This window comes from Pseudorasbora parva, chromosome 4 (assembly GCF_024679245.1).
Source record: "Pseudorasbora parva isolate DD20220531a chromosome 4, ASM2467924v1, whole genome shotgun sequence".
Taxonomy (NCBI): Eukaryota; Metazoa; Chordata; class Actinopteri; order Cypriniformes; family Gobionidae; genus Pseudorasbora; species Pseudorasbora parva.
This window is the reverse complement of record NC_090175.1, coordinates 3,010,919-3,032,249: the sequence shown is the minus strand read 5'-3', so window position 1 is coordinate 3,032,249 and position 21,331 is coordinate 3,010,919. Positions and strand designations below refer to the sequence as shown.

The 21,331-nt window shown below is 43.4% G+C and overlaps 1 protein-coding gene across 1 annotated transcript; it reads right to left on the bottom strand.

Moving 5' to 3' along the window:
- Positions 1-44: 44 nt before the first annotated feature.
- On the bottom strand, positions 45-17,215 carry LOC137073708 (uncharacterized). Its single transcript, XM_067442410.1, has 12 exons — positions 17,092-17,215; positions 15,938-16,065; positions 14,915-14,977; positions 14,439-14,516; positions 14,246-14,350; positions 13,940-14,090; positions 12,142-12,197; positions 9,851-10,011; positions 6,208-6,320; positions 5,987-6,040; positions 5,137-5,199; positions 45-418 (listed from the first exon to the last, which is right to left on the bottom strand). The coding sequence occupies exons 1-12, from the start codon at positions 17,213-17,215 to the stop codon at positions 45-47; spliced, it is 1,470 nt and encodes a 489-aa protein (XP_067298511.1).
- Positions 17,216-21,331: the final 4,116 nt, after the last annotated feature.

Sequence of the window (21,331 nt, the reverse complement as noted above, 5' to 3'; positions counted from 1 at the left end):
CTCTTAAGGTGTATGTGGCAGCCATAGGGGCTTTCCACACACCGTTAGGTGAGGGACTTCTGGGGAGGCACCATTGGTTGTACGACTCCTCCGAGGACGGAGGATTCATCCTCCGCCTCATGTGACGGCAGATGTGGGCAGGCTTCACCTCCTCTGCCCGCTTCGGGCATTGAAGATCTATCGGGAGAGGTCTGCCCAGTGGAGGAAGTCAGACCATTAGACTTTACAGTCTGCACCTCCCGGCGACGCCAGGCGCCAGGGTGCTCGCCTCCTGAGTATGCACTTCGGTCCATACCAAGGGGCTCAAGATAGGCGAGGACTAGTGGGTACTCGTTCCCCGATGTGTCATCTACGATGATGCAGTGCGAGTTCCCTCGATAAAGGGAACGTCTCGGGTTATGCATATAACCCATGTTCCCTGAGAGGGAACGAGACACTGCGTCTCGTAGCCCCGCCTATCGACAGAGCGTCCCGCTTCAGTATCTGTGTATGCTTGTGCTGGCGTCCCTTTATGCCTCCGGGTATGCCGTCACTCGTTACGTCATGACGCAACACCAATCAAGATTGGGCTTTTTCAAATGATTTCAGTAGCGTCACGCCGAGGGCGTTCCCCGATGTGTCATCTATGATGACGCAGTGGCTCGTTCCCTCTCAGGGAACATGGGTTATATGCATAACCCGAGACGTTTACTCTTTCATAGAAGTCAGGTTAACGTACTACATTTAAACATTTTATTCAATTCAGAAATTCATATTTATACAGCCTAGTACTTTAGATTTAGCTCACACAAGTGGCAAAACATTTAAAAATAGATTATTGCCTAAAATCATAAACATTTTAAAGGGGGGGGGGGTGAAACACTCAGTTTCAGTCAATCTCATGTCAATCTTGAGTACCTATAGAGTAGTATTGCATCCTTCATATCTCCGAAAAGTCTTTAGTTTTATTATATTTATAAAAGAAATATGGGCTGTACCGAGTCTTTCTGGGAAAAAAAACGAGCGCCTGGAGGCGTATCGTGTGGGCGGAGCTAAAGAATGACGAGAGCGCAAAGCGGTGACGTCCTCAAGCGTGGAGAAACCCATGGCTATCGAGCTCAGCTAATAGATATGATCCAGAATCATTCAGAGGCTGAAATAATCTGAACAGGAGAAGCAGCAACAGCAGGACGTCCGCCTCTGTGGTATGGACTGTATTTAGTGGCCTGTCAACATTTGTGTGTGTTTACTCGCAGTTTATCAGGACATGATTCGGTTTATGGACTATTGTATGCGACTAAACGTTAGTAGTAGCAAGCAAAACGGTTTTGCACGTCAGACTAGTGTAACGTTATACAGAGAACAGCAATGGAGTCCGTTAGCGCATTTGAATGAAGTCGCTCCACGTCACCCATAGGAATAAAGTGGAGCGCGGCGCGTCATAAGTGTTCACGGACGACTGGATCTGCACCTGAGAGAGTGTTTATGGGGCGTGCATTTCCTCTCTCGCTCTAGTCACACGCGCACCCTACTGTGAGAAGAGCCCGTACGGCCCATACAAGGACCTTCCGCTCTATTAATGTCAAGCCGACCCATACTCGAAAAAAACTCTCCGAAACTTGTGAGAAACCGGAAGGAGTATATTTGACACAGAAATACTCCATCAAACGTCCAACATTAGTTTTCATCATTAGAACGTCCATCATTAGAAACTTTGTCTATGTTTAGGATGGGAATCCAAGTCTTTAACAGTGTAAAAAGCTCAGTATGCATGAAACAGCATTTCACCGCCCCTTTAAATTAGAAACTTACAATAGGCTATTCAAAAAGAGCCGACTTTCGTATTTTCTTTTTTTTTTAAAAACATTTTAAAAGTAATCCTGCAGGTCAAAAAGAACTTTGCTCCACCTCCAAGAAAGTACGAGTGCTCTCCATTATGGCACATTTTTCTACCTTAATGCCAGGTAAGGTGTCGTTTTGTTGCTTTACTTGAGAAAAAAAGCCATGTGTTGACTTTGAAACAAGAGTATATTTTAAATTATTTGCATCTGTGGTGAAATTACTTGATTTTTATGTCAGTACATGTTTATTTTAATGCGAACAATGTTCTATCACTTTAATGCAGCAACGCAGCGCAGCAAAAAATAGACTCGGTACGAAAACGATCCGTTCACTGCTGCAGACGCACCGCTCCTGGAACGGACTGACGGACCGCATCCGCGTGCAGTATGAAAGCTGTCATCCGTTAACATGGGTACTGAAAAAAAAACGCACCGCACATGAACTGCAGACAGAGTTTGTGTGAAACGGGCGTAGCGCTTAATGTTTTCAATCCTCAATATAAAGACGAGGAAAACACTTAACAGCAGAGGTGGGAGTAAGTCACACATGTGCAAGTCGCAAGCAAGTCCAAGTCATTTGTTGTGACAATCAAGTCAAGTCAAGTCATAGCTTGGGTCAAGCAAGTCACTGGCAAGTCATACAAATGTTCGATGATTAATTGAATTTATGTATTAAAATTATCTACAACTACAGTAGTCATATGGACTATGGATTTATGGTTTTATTTGAAACAAAAAGAGTTGTCAAAGTGTTAGTTCACCCAAAAATGAAATGTCTGTCATTAACTCCTCTCCCTAATGTCGTTCCACACCCGTAAGACCTCCGTTCATCTTCACACAGTTTAAGATATTTTATATTTAGCCCGAGAGCGTATGCAAGTGTATGCACACTATACTGTCCATGTCCAGAAAGGGAATAAAAACATCATCACAGTAGTCCATATGAGACATCAGTGGGTTAATTAGAGTCTCTTGAAGCATCCAAAATACATTTGGGTCCAAAAATAACAAAAACTACGACTTTATTCAGCATTGGCTTCTCTTCCGGGTTTGTGTTCAATCCTCAAATAAAGATTCAAACGGTTATGAATCAGTGAATCGATCAATGATTCGGATCGCGTGTCAAACTGCTGAAATCACGTGACACTGGCGATCCGAATCATTAATCAATCCAGTGATTCATAACCGTTTGAATCTTTATTTGAGGTTTGAACACACACTCGGAAGAGAAGACAATGCTGAATAAAGTCGTAGTTTTTGTTATTTTTGGACCCAAATGTATTTTGGATGCTTCAAGAAGGTCAAGGTCAATTTATGTATATAGCACGTTTACAACAGCCACTTAACTGACCAAAGTGCTTTACAAAAAAGCCAGATCATAGTCCACAGAAAAACTAAACAAAAACAAAGGAACATAGAAGAAAAAGCAATACAAATAAAATAAGACAGAAAGCAGTAATAGAATAAAAGAGCATTAACAGTTAACAAAAATAAATAATAATAATTAGAAAAGCATTATTGGCAGAACAATAGCAGACTAAGAAAGGACAAGAGACATAAATGCAGAGCAAATTTAACATGTCCAATCTGGCAACCATATGCTATATAGAGCTCTCTCTCGCGCGCGGACGATCTGAAAACACCAATAAACAAGTAAGCTGCATTTGATCAATCTCCATTTGAGATGTTCTGCTTAAAGTGTCATTCAGTCTACATTTTAGACTTGTCTTTTTTTCGTCACCGATATTGCATGTTTATATAACGCTAGTCACAATGTAGGCTACGCAGTGACTGTGATGTAGCCTAATCTGAATTACAAATAGGCAAAAACATCATAGGAAACACCATACTTCAGTTCTCAAAAATATAAATATATAACTTATATTTTTATCAAATGAATAGCCTTGTCAAATGACTATCGTTTTAACTTGGTGGAAAAGGTGACGTTTGCTAGAAGGATCAAGTGAACGATCTAAGCAAAGTATCTACGGTTGTATTTTTTAATACAAAATAATATTACCCTTTGTCATTAGACACACTATTTAGTTTGGTATGGTACTTGGTGTTTCCTATTGTTACTGTACTAGCATCTTCCGTTATCTAGACAATGCTGTCTCTCTAAGAAACTTTCAATTTAATCAGAAATTGTTTAAACAGTCAATAAGTGGATAAAATCGCTACTCACTGCTGGCAGGAATATAGTTGCCACTTTCTTCAGTTTAAGACGCTGAGCGAAGCTTGCTTGAAATGGGCCGAATAAATGAACGATCTTGAATTAAATTGTTGTGGTATCGGATTATAAACATCAACCATGACTGTTGACATTGTTTATCTGAGGGAAGGATATGTAAAGTCCTCAGGTCTCCTGCACAGCCTGGAATATGACGTGTGTCCATGCGAGCAGCTTGTTTTGATGATTCGCTCCATTTCCGCCTGACAATGAACATGTTTGGACAGATGCAAATGTTGGGGTCGTGCATATAAATGATCCCCAACGCTTGCGTCACGGTTGGCGTTATGTTGAGAAGCACTTCTTTTTACGTGGAGTTTTGGATTCAGGAGATTTACATAAGAAGTAGGAGGCAATGGTGTTTGAGACTCACAGTATGTGATGTCCATGTACTGAACTCTTATTATTTCACTATGGCAAGGTTAATTCAATTTTTCATTCTAGGGCACCTTTAAGTCTGACTCGAGTCGCCCACCTTTGCTCAACAGTAGGCTGACACAAACTTTGTATAGGCAAGCAGATTAAATCAGGTTATGAATTACATTTTTCTTTAATCACAATATTATTCTCCCATATAAGATCAAGTAAAGAGTTTATACTCTCATAGTTTAAAACACTTATTTATAATACATGTATATCTGTACAGGAGAGTCTTGATACTTACTTGCCACGTTTTACCTAACAAAGAGAACAAACAGTGGTTATTATATATGACGTTTTATAAGTGATCTTACAAGAACTGACTCGTTTATGAATCAAATCTAAAGTGATACTCATTGCACAGTTTGCACTGGTGAAAGTATTTTATCTACATGTTTTATGGTGACTTTTCATAGACATAATTATTATTATACTGTATAAAATGTATATTATGTACCTTATAACCCTCGGCACAGCCCTCATAGAAAACATTATGCACTTTCTCTCTATCTCAAACACACACGCACACACACACACACACACACACACACACACACACACACACACACACACACACACACACACACACACACACACACACACACACACACACACACACACACACACACACACACTTTTCCCCATGGAGAACAAAAATGTCCTTACAAGTTTGATTCTGACCCTGTTGTTGGTGATCTTCATTGCCTCCTGCGCCAGCTGTGTTAGCCTCTAGAAAACATCACAGAAGCAAAAATCAACACATAGCTATATGTACATGTTTGTTATTTGTTTGTTTTGTGCTTTTAAATGCTTTTCTGGAAGAAAAAAAATGCTTAGAGAATAGTGCAATCCGAATTATAGTGTGCAATGTTTTGATCCTGAGCTTCAGAGTCTTAAGATCTGAACAAAAACGTTCATCATTTACGATCTGAAAGAGGGGCTGATAAAGACATGCTAGTCAGAGCATCTCCAAAACTGCAGCTCTTGTGGGCTGTTCCCGGTCTGCAGTGGTCAAGTGTCTATGGAAAAAAAACCGAGAAGCTTCAAGCTTTGTGAAATAACAGCATGATTTCAGAAATGTTTGCGTCTCTCTAACAGAGACTTGGCTTTCTGAAGGGGATTTAGATCCACGTCTATGACTTGCTGGTGCCTGTGCGCATGGACAGAGATGCGATGGAAAAGTGCATGGAGGAAAAATGTCCAACATGGAGGTCTTTATATTAAAAATATAAAAGTGTGTATTAAAAAGTGTGCAAAAAATACATTGAGCTGTTGTCTGTGGCGCTAAGGCCTCAGTATTTGCCACGTGAGTTTTCTCAGTCATGCGTTAAGGTTTAGATTCATCCAGCAAAATCTCTCAATGTTAAGTGGTCTTAATTTCTTTCAGAGCTGTATATGATCAATTTGTATATATGGAATTTATATATATATACCTCCAAAACAATTGCTTATCTGAACACCCAAATAACTACAATCACTGGCATCAGTAAAAAAAACAAAAAAAACGAGCACTTGCCAGGCCAGGCTTCTTCGATGAATCTCTCAAATAGATGAGAGAATGGGCCATGACCTGAACGATAAACAACATTAAATATAGTTATCATACACTACTCACATGGTCAAAAATAATACGTTACTTGAGAATGTATTACATACTTTTTTATTATTAAATACATGAAATCCCAAAAGATACTGCATGTTCTCTGCTCAGATAAGTCTGTATTTTCTGGCACTCACCTAAATTATAGCACAGAGCAGCAACCTTAACGCACTGAACGTCTTTATCGGTAATCAGCTCACTCTGCTTCTCTTTCAGAACATTGATCAGAGATCCTGCTAAATGTGCCATCCTTCCACATACAGAAAAGACATCATGTTAAACAAAACAGAATAAATACAGCTTTTACATCATTTGACCAAATGACAACTGAAAAAAACAAAACAAAAAACTTTTTTGGGGGAGAAACACAAGAGTTATGAGATTATTCTAATAATAATAATTAATATTTCTGAATGATCACATCAGGAAGGAGGAGCTCTTTAAGGTTCTGTAACAACTGCAATGTTCCCTGTGAACACATTAGGCCTGTTCGACTTCACCCAGCGATGCGCAGACCGATCGGCGGCTGACTTGAAGCAGTGCATGCCGGTTAGAAATTTTGTCCGACTTGAGACAGCGCCGACGGCACGTGACTGTGACGTATGTCAACAAAGTACCGCGAGAGCGATTCGAGAGCAGCCGGCTGATGCAGCCGCTGCAGATTCTCAAGGGTGACTGCAGGAGGCTGCTCGAGCTCTGATGACGACACAGCTTATCCACGATTGGCCGATTCACCGCATGACAGCGACCACGTGTGTTTCATGTTTATTCTAAAACCTTATGTTACACTAATGCTCACAAATCATTTATTTATAACAGTAAAACCTCTTTTCATGTAGTCGCGATGTTATATTGTAATGTTTATCAAACTAAAACTGATAAAAACCGTTGACAACACTTCATTGATAGTGTAGGTTTATATGTTGAACTTTAATCTTGTCCAAATAGACGCTTTATTAAACAGTACATAAAGTATTGGATGAAAATATCATTTGAAACATCTGTGTATTCGAGAAATACTGCATTTATTTAACTTCAGCTTAGATAAAGTTTGCAAACACAGCTCAAGCGTCACCACGGGAAGCAGAAAGTGTCCGACTTCACATCTCCGTTTGCAGCTCCTCCCCGCCTGCACTCGGCTACTCTCGCCGATCGCATCCATCCAGCCGCAGCCGATGTCGAACACACCTCTAGTCTCAGTGATCTCACCATGTGGTCATAACGTGAGGTCACAGCAAGCTAAAAAGTGTAACCTCAGCACACACTGTCGATCCAAAATTGATCATGCTAGTGCGTGCCAGGGCAAGTCATGTTTCCACTGTCACTTCCAGGACTTGATCGGGCCCCGTCTGGGCTTCCTCGGGACCAACAGCCAGGGTTTACTGGCCCGCCGAATACCTTTGTCCAAAGCGGACCAGCTCGGGCTTGAGGAGTGGTTACGAACAGAGTCTGGAGACGGCAGGATCATTTCGTATGCCAGCATTAAAGATTTTTTAAATCATTTTAGCTCAAAACTCACTTTCAGACAGCAGCAAGTGTTTAAAAAAACTTCTGTTTTTGATCTGATCATTGTATAAAAATCACACACAGTGATAAAAAAGACTATTTGCGCTAACAATTACCATAGTAAACATGTTAAATATGTCTTGAAGAAAGCAGACATATCATAGGCACAATCATGTATTTATTTTTGATCTGTCAGTACGTCTCTTTATTTGTCTGGCTATCACCAGACCAAGCTCAGTTTAAGATTGAACATTCGCAAGAAGTCCTCGCTGCAGCCTGTAGCACGATGACGTACTGGATGAGATCCAACGCGTACTGGACGCGCATGCGCGGTGGTTTCATTCACAATTTGATAACGTCATATACGCATGCGCAGAAGAGTTTTGGGGACATCATTGAATGCACGAGAGTTTTGCTGGATAGATAAATACTCAAACCGCTCGCCCAAAAATAACGATTAATAACATGCTCACGCCATCAGGACACACGTTTTGCATTTTCCCTTGAATGTGTAGGCTGATATTTTAAAGTTCTTTACAGATCGTGTTGCATTGAGGATTAAAATTACAGAGACAATTACTTGACTCGCTTTTCCTTCCACTCAACAGCAAGAGTACGATCAGAATATATAAAAATTTACTGTTTTGCATGCATGTACAGTGAAACTAGGATAATTTAAGCATCACACTTATGAAAAGATGATTTATTAATCAATAATTACTTAATACTATTTATCAGTCCTACAACTACACAGTTTAGAACATCATCTATATACAATAAGGATCATACATTATGACTAGCGCATACGCATTATAAATTAACTCAGAGATCGGTATGAATGACGTCGCCATCCAGTACATATTGGATCTGATCAAGCAACGTCATCGTGCTACAGGCTGCAGCGAGAGGGGTCTCTTTTTCGTGGGGAGTCTGCTCTGTACTGCACTAGAGGCGTGATCAACTGGCAATGATAGCGATAGGATAGCGCTACACCAACCAGAGCAACGAAGGTGAAGCAGAGCTCGTTGATAGATTAAACATTCGCCGTATCCGCTCGGCTAAACTCAGAACACATCTTCCCTTTTTAAGAATGACTTCAGTGCCGTTCTTTGTTCTTTTCTCAGAGAAAAGCTTAACTCCAAGTCTTCCAGAGTTGCGGTCAAAGCTGATTCGAAAGACCGCCGCCGTTCGCCAGTTTCTGTGTTTACTAGAAGCACGCAAACGCAACTCGGCCGTCATTATGTTAAGCCCCGCCCACCGACTCTATACGCGATGTGATTGGCCCGACCAGAGCTGGGCGAGTACAGCTCAGAAGGGTATTGAGAGTTGCTAGACGACACTCGAGGGCAGATTAGATTTGGTGCCCATAGGGTGCGTCTAGATTTCTAGGCTAGTTAAACCCGCCAATAGCACGCCAGGTGGATAAGCCGGTCTGTGATTGGTTCCTGCAAAAGTTAAACAGAAGCAGTAGAAATGAATGTACAGGTTTCCAGACTGAGTTGCAGGGCAAAATCAAATCGCCGGCAGATCAAGCTGGGTTTACCCAGTCTCTCTCTTTATACCAGATTGATATCCATATTTAACTCTGCATATAATGATATAAAACGCTTTTCAGGAGCTTCCTCGATTTCTCTCACTCATATAAGATATAACTGTACTGTCGCTAGAGAGAGTGCTAAACCTGGTCCTATGTTTGTTGAAAAATGTGCAGAAGGGATTGTTCTTTCTAAATGTGATAAACTTTCCTGTGACTACAAATGAACAGAAACAGACGTGACTGAATGAGGATGTTTCCACGGATCTTTTTCATTGATGAACTAACGCTAAATATAACTATTTCTGTGTAATCTCGACAAATAAATTTATGATAAATGTATCACTTATTATTGTAAAACATTGATGCTTGGGTTTTAAATCTTTAAGTAAAAAAACAAAAATGCCAACAAACGGCTGCTTTTATCAAGCTCGTTTTGCGATCTTGCTAGTGTCCAGTGATTTCTCTCTGATTAGTTTTCTGATAAAACATGCATGTGTTGGTGAGATGATGGGTGTGTGTGATGTTCCAGAGAGGTGTGTTACAGGCGGGTTTTAGTGAAGCGCTGTGAAGCTTCTGACCTGACAGTGGAAGTGCAGAGTGGTTTTGGGCTCGATGCTACAGGTCCAAGGCTATTAGCCCAGCTCGGCCCGATGAAAGCCCTGGCTCGCACTGGCCCGACAGTGGAAACGCAGCTACAGTGTGCTCATAATATATATAAAACCTTTTTTGCACCTTACCCAAGTGAGTGTTCAAAGCGAGTGTGAGTGGCTCCCGGATACACCAGATATGCTCCTCCCAGTTGTTTGATGTGTCTGAGTCTCTGAAACTGAGGAGTGTCGATGATCTTCACCAGCAGCGGATCGAGCTCAATTTGACCATAGATGGGGTCGTTGAAGATCTGCAGAATAGAGTGCAAATATTATTTCATAAAATGTATTGCCGCAGGCCTCATCAACACAAAGCCAGAGCTTTCCCTATCCAGTCGTTTTTCTCTTGTTCTAAAAACTAAATCTGTAAGCACCGTGTGCACAGATATTTCTTGAAAGGACACTATGCAGTATACATCCCAGACCAGTATGTGGCGCTGTAATTCTGCCTCATCGGTACAGTTATAAGGGAGAAGAAGACTAGGAGCATGAACACAAACCTTTGTGCGATGTATACAAATAAAGAAAAGCAAAAAGAATATTTATAAAGCTAATTAGCTCAGTAGCTTCAGCAGCAGGAACACAAGCTTGTAGTCTGTCATTGTTGTTGCTTGTGCTGTTACTGATGTAGCCGTGTCTGACTATACGGTCGAGACATCACTGTTTCACGAAATATATACGGATTGGCTGTACACACAAAAACACAAGGTTTAGGTTCAGATTTATCCTATCTGTCACCAAGTTTTAAGGTCCCGTTCTTTGCGTGTTTTCGAAGCTTTGATTATGTTCACAGTGTGCAATATAACATGAGTTCATGTTTCGCGTGTAAAAAAACACGCGAAAACTCTGACTTATCTGTACAGCGCTGTTTCCTCTGTCCTAAAAACGGCCTGATGATTTCCTTGTTCTATGAAGTCCCTCCTTCAGAAACACGTAACGAGTTCTGATTGGGCCAGCACTTCCCGTGTTGTGATTGGACAGCAGCTTAGCGCACTTTGCCCGAAAAGGTCCCGCCTCTTACCATAACGGGGAGATACGCGCGCTCAATGTTATTGCAAAAATGTCTATATTGCCTTTTCAATTTGAGTCGGAATCAGACCCGGAGAATATCGAAGAGGATCGATTACAACCTGCTCAGGAAAGACTTTTGCTGGATGTTTCAGAATGGTCAGCTGTCTATTCAGGAGTTTAAACTGATCATTACACACACCAACAATCGATGGTGTCTGAATGAATTACTACACTTTTATATGCTAAGTTTTTCGGATTAGTTTCAATTACCATCTAACGTTAGTTAACAAAGCTAAACAGCGTTGCACTTTGTGTAATGAGTTACATAAACTGTTGAACGGACCGACTTAAATAATAAAATACACTTACCGGTTGTGGCTCATAAACAACGCCTTCTCCAGACAAAGAGGGAACTGCGTCATCTTTTAAGAGTAATCTTTCTGCGAATCCGGCATTAAACTGATTGAGATTGAGGAAGCAGTCCTCAGCAAAATTTGCTGCACATAGTTTTAAATTGTGATTATAATTTTCCGGAACCGAGTTAACCATAAACTGTAGCCATTGATCTCGTACAGCGTCCGTGGGAAGGCCAAACAAAGGTGATCTGACTCCGGGATGAAAATAACAGCGTTTCAATGGCATGACGACAAACACACTCTACAAAAACAACGCTTCCTGCGCGACCTGCGAGAGCAAAAGGACAGCGCCCCCTATTTTGCGTGTTCTTGTGGGCGGAGCTTTAGTCAACAAACGGTTCCAGTGACGTCATCACAGCAGGAAGTGCAGCGGTGTAGTAAAATATCTCGCTTGGCATTGAACTTTGAGCTTTATAATTTTACAGGTATTATTTATGCTCTAACAGCAACATTACACACTAACTAAAGTTTGAAAGATGGAATCGCAAAGAATGGGACCTTTAAAAAAAGATATAATAATAATAATAATAAACAATAATTTAAAAGTGGCGGTTTCAGGCTCCCAAAATGCCAGATGGGTCTGGACGAAACGCTGATGCACATGGTCATTTTAATTCATAGTACTCAGCAGACTGATTTTCTCACCTATTCGAAAAATTATTTTACAAATGGACATGTGAAAAATGGATTTGTATTTTTTTTATCTAAGAAGTCATAACTCTGACTACAGTAACTTGAATGGTGAAGGCTTTACTTTAGTTGTTATAAAGAGCTGTAAGCAGCGATCATAGATGCACAGTGTAAATGCTTTGTAACTTCTGTACGCTTTCAGCTTAAAGGGGGGGAGGGGGATCCATGAGTGAAGAATGTATTGATATGTTGGAACATTATCATCTGCTAAACTAAATCTATTTTTTTTCTTGCCTGTAACAGTTAGCTTAGTTCAATTTTTACCTTCCTTGAAGTTTCTGCATCCTTCCTCACATCTTCCTCATCATCCTTCTCCAGGTCTTTAGTATAATAGTCAGGATTACCCGAGAGAAGATGAAAATAAAAACATTCATTTAATAACTCATGAAGAGTGACAGACATCAGTAATCAGCATATGCATCTCAACAATGGTAACATGCTTCATGCCACAATGCATTCTGGGAGGCCAGTGGTCACTGTGCGAGTAAACCTCACTCCCCTGATCTCAAGAGGTGCTCTAGAGACTGACGCCAGAGACTGCAGTCTTTAGGCTCCTTGTTAGACCCGGGTTTGAGGCCCATAGAGAGCAAGGCGAGAAAGACTCGGGGGGTTACACACACACACACACACACACACACACACACACACACACACACACACACTTTGCTTGATGTTACAGTCACACAGTGTGCCGATATGTACAATATGTAAAAAAAATAATGTGTTTTGAACATGAAAGCATGTTAACATATTCTATTACATCCAATAAACAAAATAATGATCTTTAAAAATAACATCATATGACCTTTAAGGGATTAAACAACTCCACAAACAGCATTACCAGCTTCACACATTACTGACCAGACTGACTTTATTTCTGTCAGACGACTACAGAAGCTCTTATTGAGAATTAACAGAGGTTTAGATGTTGATGATTTATTGTTTCATAAGATGTTACCATGATGGATTTATTATGGCAAAAAAAGCTGGACGAAAATGTTATCGGATGATGTTGGTTATACATTAATGATCACAATCATCATCTAACTGCCTATTCTATAATTATGATGTTTTTGTATTTTTGATTTTGGTATCCCCAAAATTCTACAGAATGACATCCATCAGTGTTAACTAACCAGAAAATATGAAGGATTTTGAAAACAGTTTGTGCCCAATATTTTGAACTAAAACATTATTCAGACACACACAGACATTAAGAATCAGTGTATGAATCTCAACAATGGCGTCAATCAAAGGTGTCATGCTGCAATGCATGCTGGGTACTGACATCCATGTCCATGACTCCCAGCATCCATTGCAGCATGAATAAACAACGCTGCAGAATTATCCAGCTATTTTCTTTGAATCTTGCTATTTGCTTTTATTTTTGCTGTGGACGTTTTAGAAACATGTTTTGATATGTTCAGAGTTAATAGAGTTATCTTTTGTGTTGATTGAGACCATTCCTGAGATTCTGATTCTGAGTCTTGATGTCGCTGTGTCTAAATCATGCTATGGCTCAAATCTTTAATTCACTTTGGGTAACTGTAATCTACTTTACATCAGTGTCAGGTGTAACCAGTTACTGTAATTTAATTACTTTTCCCTTGCAAAAGTAAAGTAAGGGATTACTCTTTTTTTCTGTAATTTATTTAGAGTTAACGTTGATGTAAATTTAAATAAATATTGTGAATATACTATAGTGCAAATAACATAAAAACTGTCTATTATGTATCCTTCTCACATTTGTAATACTTTAGTCAGTTAATAAGAATAATATATGTAGTTTAATATTATTTATTTGAGTGAGTTGTTTTAACTCATTTGCAGACGCAGACTGTTCAGATTTGTCCGACTGCCATTTACATTAATATTATATTTATATTTATAATTTATATTATAAACTAATATTTATAATGTGCTAGTAATGTAAGCATATTAGTACTGTGAGCTTATTTCATTTGAGTCTATCAACAAAAGAAAAAAAATCTTAAAGTAAAAATTAAAACTTTCAGCAGGACTTTCTAGATACATCACTACCAATGCATAAATGCAGAGTTACCTGATTCTGAATCAATGTACTTATTCGTCTTGCACCAGTCATGAAAGAACTTCTCTGCTGTCTGCTGGACCTCCTGATAACTGCCATCAGTTTTATTGTAGTACACCCTCACAAGCCATTCATGAAACTTCTTTGGCTTGAGACTGGACACCTGCAGAGACAAAATTAACCAAACACAACCTGTTATCCAGCCTGTCTCCAGCCAGGAAATATGATTTCACTTCAAATTTCCCCCCAAACCAGCTAAGCACAAACCCTGCCCTGCAGCCATTGCTGTAAATCTTTAAGATAAGCGAGCTTTAGTACCTGGTACTTCTCCATCTTGAAGGCTTTATTTGGCTCATTCTTGCTGAAGAAGTGAACGTTTTCAATGGGCTCTTTACCCACTTCACCAAACCCCATGTCAAGAACCTGAATGAGAAGAGATGTCAGACAGGATCAAAAGATAAACTGGGAAAATAAACAGGTGGAAAATTAGATTTCTACTGTTGAAACCTACATAGATGTCAAAGTCCTCAGCCTTCAGAGAACTCTGGTCCTTCTGGATCTTTTCACTCCAGACTTTCTTTAGTTCTTCCTAAAGGGTTTGAATATAAATTTGTCAAATATAACACTAAATGAAAAAATAATATAGATAAAATATATTACGGCTTTTTAAAATATTTAGCAGTACATGTTACAATCAAACAAAATATGAATCTGATAAAACTCACAATGTGTGTGAACATCACATAAAAACAGGCATTTTGATATAAAACAGAAAACATTACTACAAGTTAATTTAGTCAATTAGATGTATCCATCAAAATAAACAATTTAATTTTGCTGCCCGACAAATTAGTGAAACGTAACTTGTTTTCATAATTACTAATACATATCAATATTTGACTTTTGTGTGAACAAATTTATTTGGAAGGGCTAATCAGGACAATTCTGTAACATAAATGTTTGAATGAGCTGAATGAGAATGAATACCTGATACACTTTAATTTTGGTGGCTTTATTAGACTTCTCTTCCAATTTGTCCTTCAGGTCTTTCTAAAACATTCAGAAGAATAAGTCAGTTATGTGTACAAATACTGGACTTATAATAAGTAAAAAAAAAAAAAAAAAAAAAGTTTATATATATATATATATATATAATAGTTTCACAGAAGATAAATAAACATGTCATTAACATCTATAACAGTAGTTCCCAATTTTTTTATTCCAAGGTCCTCCTCTCTGAATCATTACTGCCACTCAAAAAAAACAAAAAACTAAAAATTCATGTCTAAACATAAGTTTTATGTATTTAAACTGCAAATACATGTTCCATGCATTTGGATTACACAATTTTAAAATAAACAAATTAATAAACTTAACATGATTCTCAACGTGAATGTAAGTTATACATAAATTAAAAGGTTAAGGAATTCTGTAAAAGTACACAGCAAACACCCATGTTAAACTAACACTGTCTAGTGTTCATGTGTTTGCTTACTACTGAGTTAAAGTACCACTGAAGCAGTTTCTCAACACTGGTGACAATTAAAAATGCCACAATGCATGCTGGGAGCCACGGATGAGTGTTGTGCTATGCTGGCTCCCAGCATGCAATGCAGCATGAAGCGGTTTTGACCTCACCATTGTTGAGATTCATCTACTGAATCTTGATATCTGAGAGATACCAGATATGAAAACTTATTGTATACAAACTTGACTCATTGTCATCACTGCTGGCTCTATAATTACCTATATAAACCAATATTAGTATGTGAGTGAAATCAGTGTATCAGGTCATTAAATAATAACCAACACGTGACCATTTTTTCTCTTGACTTTTGTCTCAGTGGAGATGTAAACCTCTGTTCTCTATTATATCCTCCTGTATGTTCGGTCAACAAATGCCTGCTTTGCTTCTGTTTAGGAGTTGATTGTTGGGTGATAGTTTACTGACATCTATACAACTCCAGACTCGCCACAAACCATAGTGATAACGTGTTTCTCAGAGTTTACCATCAAATCTTCTTCCCTCAGTCGTGCCTCTCCGACAAACTTTGGCAGACGTCTGTTGAGAATATCATCTAGAATTTTTTTGGCTTCAGTCAGATCAGAGTCTGACGAGATCTGATCAAAGATGTGATCTGTTAAAAGAGAAGGGAAATGGAAATAGCCCATATAAATACATTTTTTTAGCATACACAGATCGTAATATTTATACACAGCAATAACCTGTGTTAAGAGAGCGCCCCTCAGTGTCCACACTTCAGGGTGTTAAAGTAACACTGAAGAAGAGTTAAAGTTAATGAGGTAATTAAGGGATTAATTAAGCGATGATTGAGCATTAGTGAAAAACTTCTGATTATAATGAGCAGAATCACTGAAGGAAAGAGAAACACAGGAACAGAAAAAAAGAGGCACAACAACTACAACTGACTCCCAGCCATTACACATTATTACACTTATTACTAACCAGATTGACTTTGATTATGGCATGCATCTACAGAAGTTATTATTGAGAATTAATTTAGAGGTTTAGATGTTGATGTTCTTTACGAAGATGAGAACATCATCTAATTATTTTTTCTTAATCTTTCTTTGAAAAAAAATTGTGTTTTGGTAAAAAAACAAACAAAAAAAAAAACAAATAAAAACACCCGAGTCAAACTGCCAAACTAAAGGAAGCTCTGATCTCCATAATGTTGACCAAATATGTTCAATAAAACAAAGATCTAAACCCCTGTTTATTCTCAATAAGCGCTTCTGTAGTCGTCTGACACAAATAAAGTCAGTCTGGTTAGTAATGTGTGAAGCTGGTAATGCTGTTTGTGGAGTTTTTTAATCCTCTGATGAGATCTTCAGAGATTTAATGTCTTCTTTTATCTTCAGTTGATTTCATCTAAAGCTGTGGCTGAAGTCAGTTGTAGTTCTTGTGGTTCCCATTCAGTCGGTCACTCTCGACGCCACGTCGAAGTACCGACGAATAGGAATCTCGCTTGCGAGAGCCAATCTACTTCGAGTCTAACTAAATGAGCCAATGCACATTGGCATGCAATGATTGCACCAGGTGCTCATGCCACGCCACGCGGGTATAAATGAGACACAGGTGATTGCATCAAATTATCCTTTTGCTTCGGAGCCGAGTGGTATAGGGTTATGCCAGATATCACTCCTCACTTCGCAGTTCGACTGAGAAAGAGCCTGCCTTTTGGAAGAGATCTCTTCGGTCGGTGTTGGTGTGACAACACAGCAGCGGGTCGTGTGTTCTTCGGATCTTCTCTCTTCGTTGTCCATAAGAGCAACCACAAGGGCTGTTTTCACAGCTGGTACGGTGCGCTAGGTGGAGAGCGCTAAAAAGCCGTTCTCATGGCTGTTGAAAGCGTCCTGTGAGAGAGAGCGCGCACGACAGGCTGCACTACATTCCTGTCTGTGTCGCCGCGGCCCCACCCCCTGCGTGTTTCAGCACCAAGGAGAGCATCATTCTAAAAGAGCAACACAGCTAGAGCTTGCGTCTTTTTAAAGATGACATTCTATCTGTGTGTGTCTGGGTGCGGTGGTTTCATTTCACCGCGGGATGGTCATCAGCGCTGTATCTCGTGTTTGAGCGTGCAGCACGCTGAGGCAGCGCTGATGGATAACTCATGTTCTTACTGCGGGAACATGACCATCTCGGAGTTGCGGTCGCGGCTCCGTCTTGCAAAAGGCGGAGTTCCTGTGCCTCTGCCGCGATCTAACCCTCCACAGAGGGTTACTTCTGGTAGTAGCGCGGCCGATTTGAGGGTGACTGTGAGCGCGCTTCCTCCAGGGAACCAACCCGCAGTGAATCCTCACTCCTCCCGCGCTCCGCAGCCAGTAGAGCTGCCGTTGGAACGAGGTGGGCCGTCCTCGAGATGCGCACCACCCGTATCCTTCGGGGCTCCCCGCGATGACGAAATGTCCATCGCTGCATCGGAGGGAGGGTCAGAGTTGTCTGGAGATGACGTGTCGGCGCAGTGGGCTCCTTCGGGAAGACCCGCTGTGCCCGATACCAATCCGGAGATGATGGCCATGCTTTCCCGGGCCGCCGAGAGGGTCGGGCTCGTGTGGAACCCTCCACCGTGTCCCGAGCCATCGAGGTTGGACGATTGGTTTCTCGGAGTGGCCCGTGCTGGTTCTCAGCGCCCCACCCCGGTTCCTTTCTTCCCGGAGGTGCACGAGGAGCTCACTAGGTCATGGACGGCACCTTTTACTGCCCGAAACCGGCCCAGTGGGTCCTCCTCCCTCACCACCCTTGATGGCGGACCTGCAAAGGGTTACACGCAGGTTCCTCTCGTGGAACGGGCCGTTGCTATGCAACTGTGCCCTAACTCCACATCAAGGGGGAACCCGTGTCTCCCCTCCCGGGCCTGTAGGTACTCCTCCGATCTGATCGGGAAGGCCTACCAGGCTTGTGGAGAGGCAGGCTCCGCCCTACACGCTATGGCGTTGTTGCAGGTTCATCAGGCCCAGGCACTGAAGGACCTGCACGAGGGTGGTCACGACCCCGCGGTTCTACAAGAGCTGAGGGCGGCGACGGACCTCACGCTTCGTGCGACGAAGGTTACGCCGCGTGCCGTGGGACGTGCGATGTCCACTATGGTGGTCCAGGAGCGCCATCTCTGGCTGTGTCTGGTGGACATGAGGGATACCGACAAGATCAGGTTCCTTAATGCCCCCGTGTCCCAGACTGGCCTCTTCGGCGACGCGGTGCAGAACTTCGCCCAGCAGTTCTCGGCCGCACAGAAGCAGACTGAGGCCATCAGTCACATCATGCCGCGGCGGTCAGCTGCTGCCTCCACCCTGCCGGTGGCAGCGCCTCAGCCAGCTCGTCGCCGAGGGCGGCCGTCTGCGTCTGCCTCCGCTCCCGCGTCACAGCAGCAGCCTCCACCCAAGCGGCGTCGTGGAGCCGGGCGCAAGCCGGCTGTCCCGCCCGTCCAGGCAGCCCCGAAGAGGGGCAAAGGCAAGGGGAAGCGGTCCTGAGACGGGCGACCCGGAGATGAGGAGGACTGCTCTCCAGGAGACGGTGACCGCACCGCTCCATCCCCCGGAGGAGGGCCGGGTGGAGAATCTTGTGTTCCGTTTTGTTTCTGTTCCGCCGCTGGGCTCAGCCCCAGCGGTACCCAAATTTTCAATAAAAGAGCAGTTTCCTTCATCTCCGGGTCCCCAGGGGGCTCGGAGAGTTGTGGCCGGTCAAACGCGGGACCACACTCATCCTCCTCCTGTGTCGCCAGTGGGCAGCAGCGGACGACGCACGGACACCCCACAATCAGCCGTGGAATCAGGTAGGTGTCGCACGGCACACTCACACCTCTCTGCGGGCCGCCTCCACGAGACAGCCGCCCCAGACCGGTGCCTATATTCCACCTCGCTGCCCCTCGGTGGGTACGCCGGTGGTCCCGATGATCCCGCTTGTTCGGTCTCTGCGAGCCTGGTTAGAGCTTCCCAGTCCGTCTCGCTGGCTCATTCGGACCATCAGGCTCGGCTATGCGATTCAGTTCGCCCGGCGTCCCCCCAGGTTCACGGGCGTCCGCTTCACTTCGGTGAAAGCTGCAGACGTCCGTGTCTTGCGTGCGGAAATCGCAGTCCTACTGGCGAAGGACGCGATAGAGCCGGTCCTCATCGGGTGAGCATCACTCCGTCCTGCCGCAAAACCTTCAGCCCGTGGTCAGATCCCGGGTTCCTTCGGGCCGGAGTGCCGTTGGAACAGGTATCCAGGCATGCTGTGGTCTTCACGGATGCCTCATCCATGGGCTGGGGTGCCACGTACAACGGGCATGCAGTGTCAGGGGTTTGGACGGGCCCGCACCTGCAGTGGCATATCAATTGCCTCAAGTTGTTAGCAGTACATTGTGCACTGAGCCGCCTCAAGGGCCGGTTACGGGGCAAAGATGTACTAGTCCGTACGGACAACACGGCGACCGTTGCGTACATCAACCGTCAAGGTGGTCTACGCTCACGTCGCATGTCGCAACTCGCCCGCCATCTCCTCCTCTGGAGTCAGAAGTGTCTGAGGTCGCTTCGGCCCATTCATGTCCCTGGGGTGCGCAACCGGGCGGCCGACGAGCTGTCATGAGCTGCGCTTCCGGGAGAATGGCGGCTCCACCCCCAGGTGGTCCGGCTGATCTGGGTTCAGTTCGGGGTTGCACAGGTCGACCTGTTTGCCTCCCCAGAAACGTCCCACTGCCATTGGTTTTATTCGCTGACCGAGGGCACACTCGGCACGGATGCACTTGCGCACAGCTGGCCCCAGGGCCTACGCAAATATGTGTTTCCCCCAGTGAGCCTACTTGCACAGACACTGTGCAAGGTCAGGGAGGACAAGGAGCAGGTCCTGTTCGTGGCCCCGTATTGGCCCCACCGGACTTGGTTCCCAGAACTAATGCTCCTCGCGACAGCCCCTCCTTGGCCGATTCCTCTGAGGAAAGATCTTCTAACTCAGAGACGGGGCACCCTCTGGCACCCGCGTCCAGACCTCTGGAAACTTCATGTCTGGTCGCTGGACGGGACGCTGAGGTTCTAGGTGACTTACCTCAAGAGGTAGTTAACACCATCACTTCAGCTAGAGCACCGTCTACGAGACGGGCCTATGCCTTGAAGTGGAACCTGTTCGTCGATTGGTGTTCTCTCCGCCGGGAGGACCCCCGAAGATGTTCGATCGCGTCAGTGCTTTCCTTCCTGCAGCAGGGGTTGGAGCGGAGGCTGTCGCCCTCCACCCTCAAGGTTTACGTTGCTGCTATTTCTGCCCATCATGACCATGTAGAGGGTAAGTCGGTGGGGAAGCACGACCTGGTCGGCAGGTTCCTTAGGGGGGCGAGACGGTTAAATCCTCCTCGTCCTCCCTCCATACCCTCTTGGGATCTTGCTCTGGTGCTCCGAGCACTGCAGAATGCCCCATTTGAGCCTTTGCAGTCAGCAGAGCTAAAGATTCTGTCCATGAAAACTTTGCTGTTGGCTGCATTGGCCTCCATCAAGAGGGTAGGGGACCTGCAGGCATTTTCGGTCGACGAATCGTGCCTGGAGTTTGGGCCGGGTGACACCCACGTGGTACTGAGACCCCGGCCTGGCTACGTGCCCAAGATTCCCACCACTCCCTTCAGGGACCAGGTGGTGAACCTGCAAGCGCTGCCCCTGGAGGAGGCAGACCCAGCCATAGCTTTGCTCTGTGCCGTCCGCGCTCTGCGGATCTACGTGGACAGAACCCAAAGCTTCAGGACCTCAGATCAGCTCTTTGTCTGTCACGGAGGCCAGCAGAAGGGAAAGGCTGTCTCCAAGCAGAGGATGGCCCACTGGATAGTGGATGCCATCACCTTGGCTTATCAGGGTGCCCTGCCCGCTCAGGCTGCGAGCACACTCTACTAGAAGTGTTGCATCCTCCTGGGCGCTGGCACGTGG

Excerpts from the sequence above, each read along its gene's own strand:
- LOC137073708 (XM_067442410.1), bottom strand. The coding sequence starts at position 17,215 with ATGGACAACGAAGAGAGAAGATCCGAAGAACACACGACCCGCTGCTGT. Across the intron at positions 14,978-15,937 it reads TGAGGGAAGAAGATTTGATG|AAAGACCTGAAGGACAAATT; the intron begins GTAAACTCTGAG and ends TGAATGTTTTAG. Across the intron at positions 12,198-13,939 it reads GTACATTGATTCAGAATCAG|ACCTGGAGAAGGATGATGAG; the intron begins GTAACTCTGCAT and ends ATTATACTAAAG.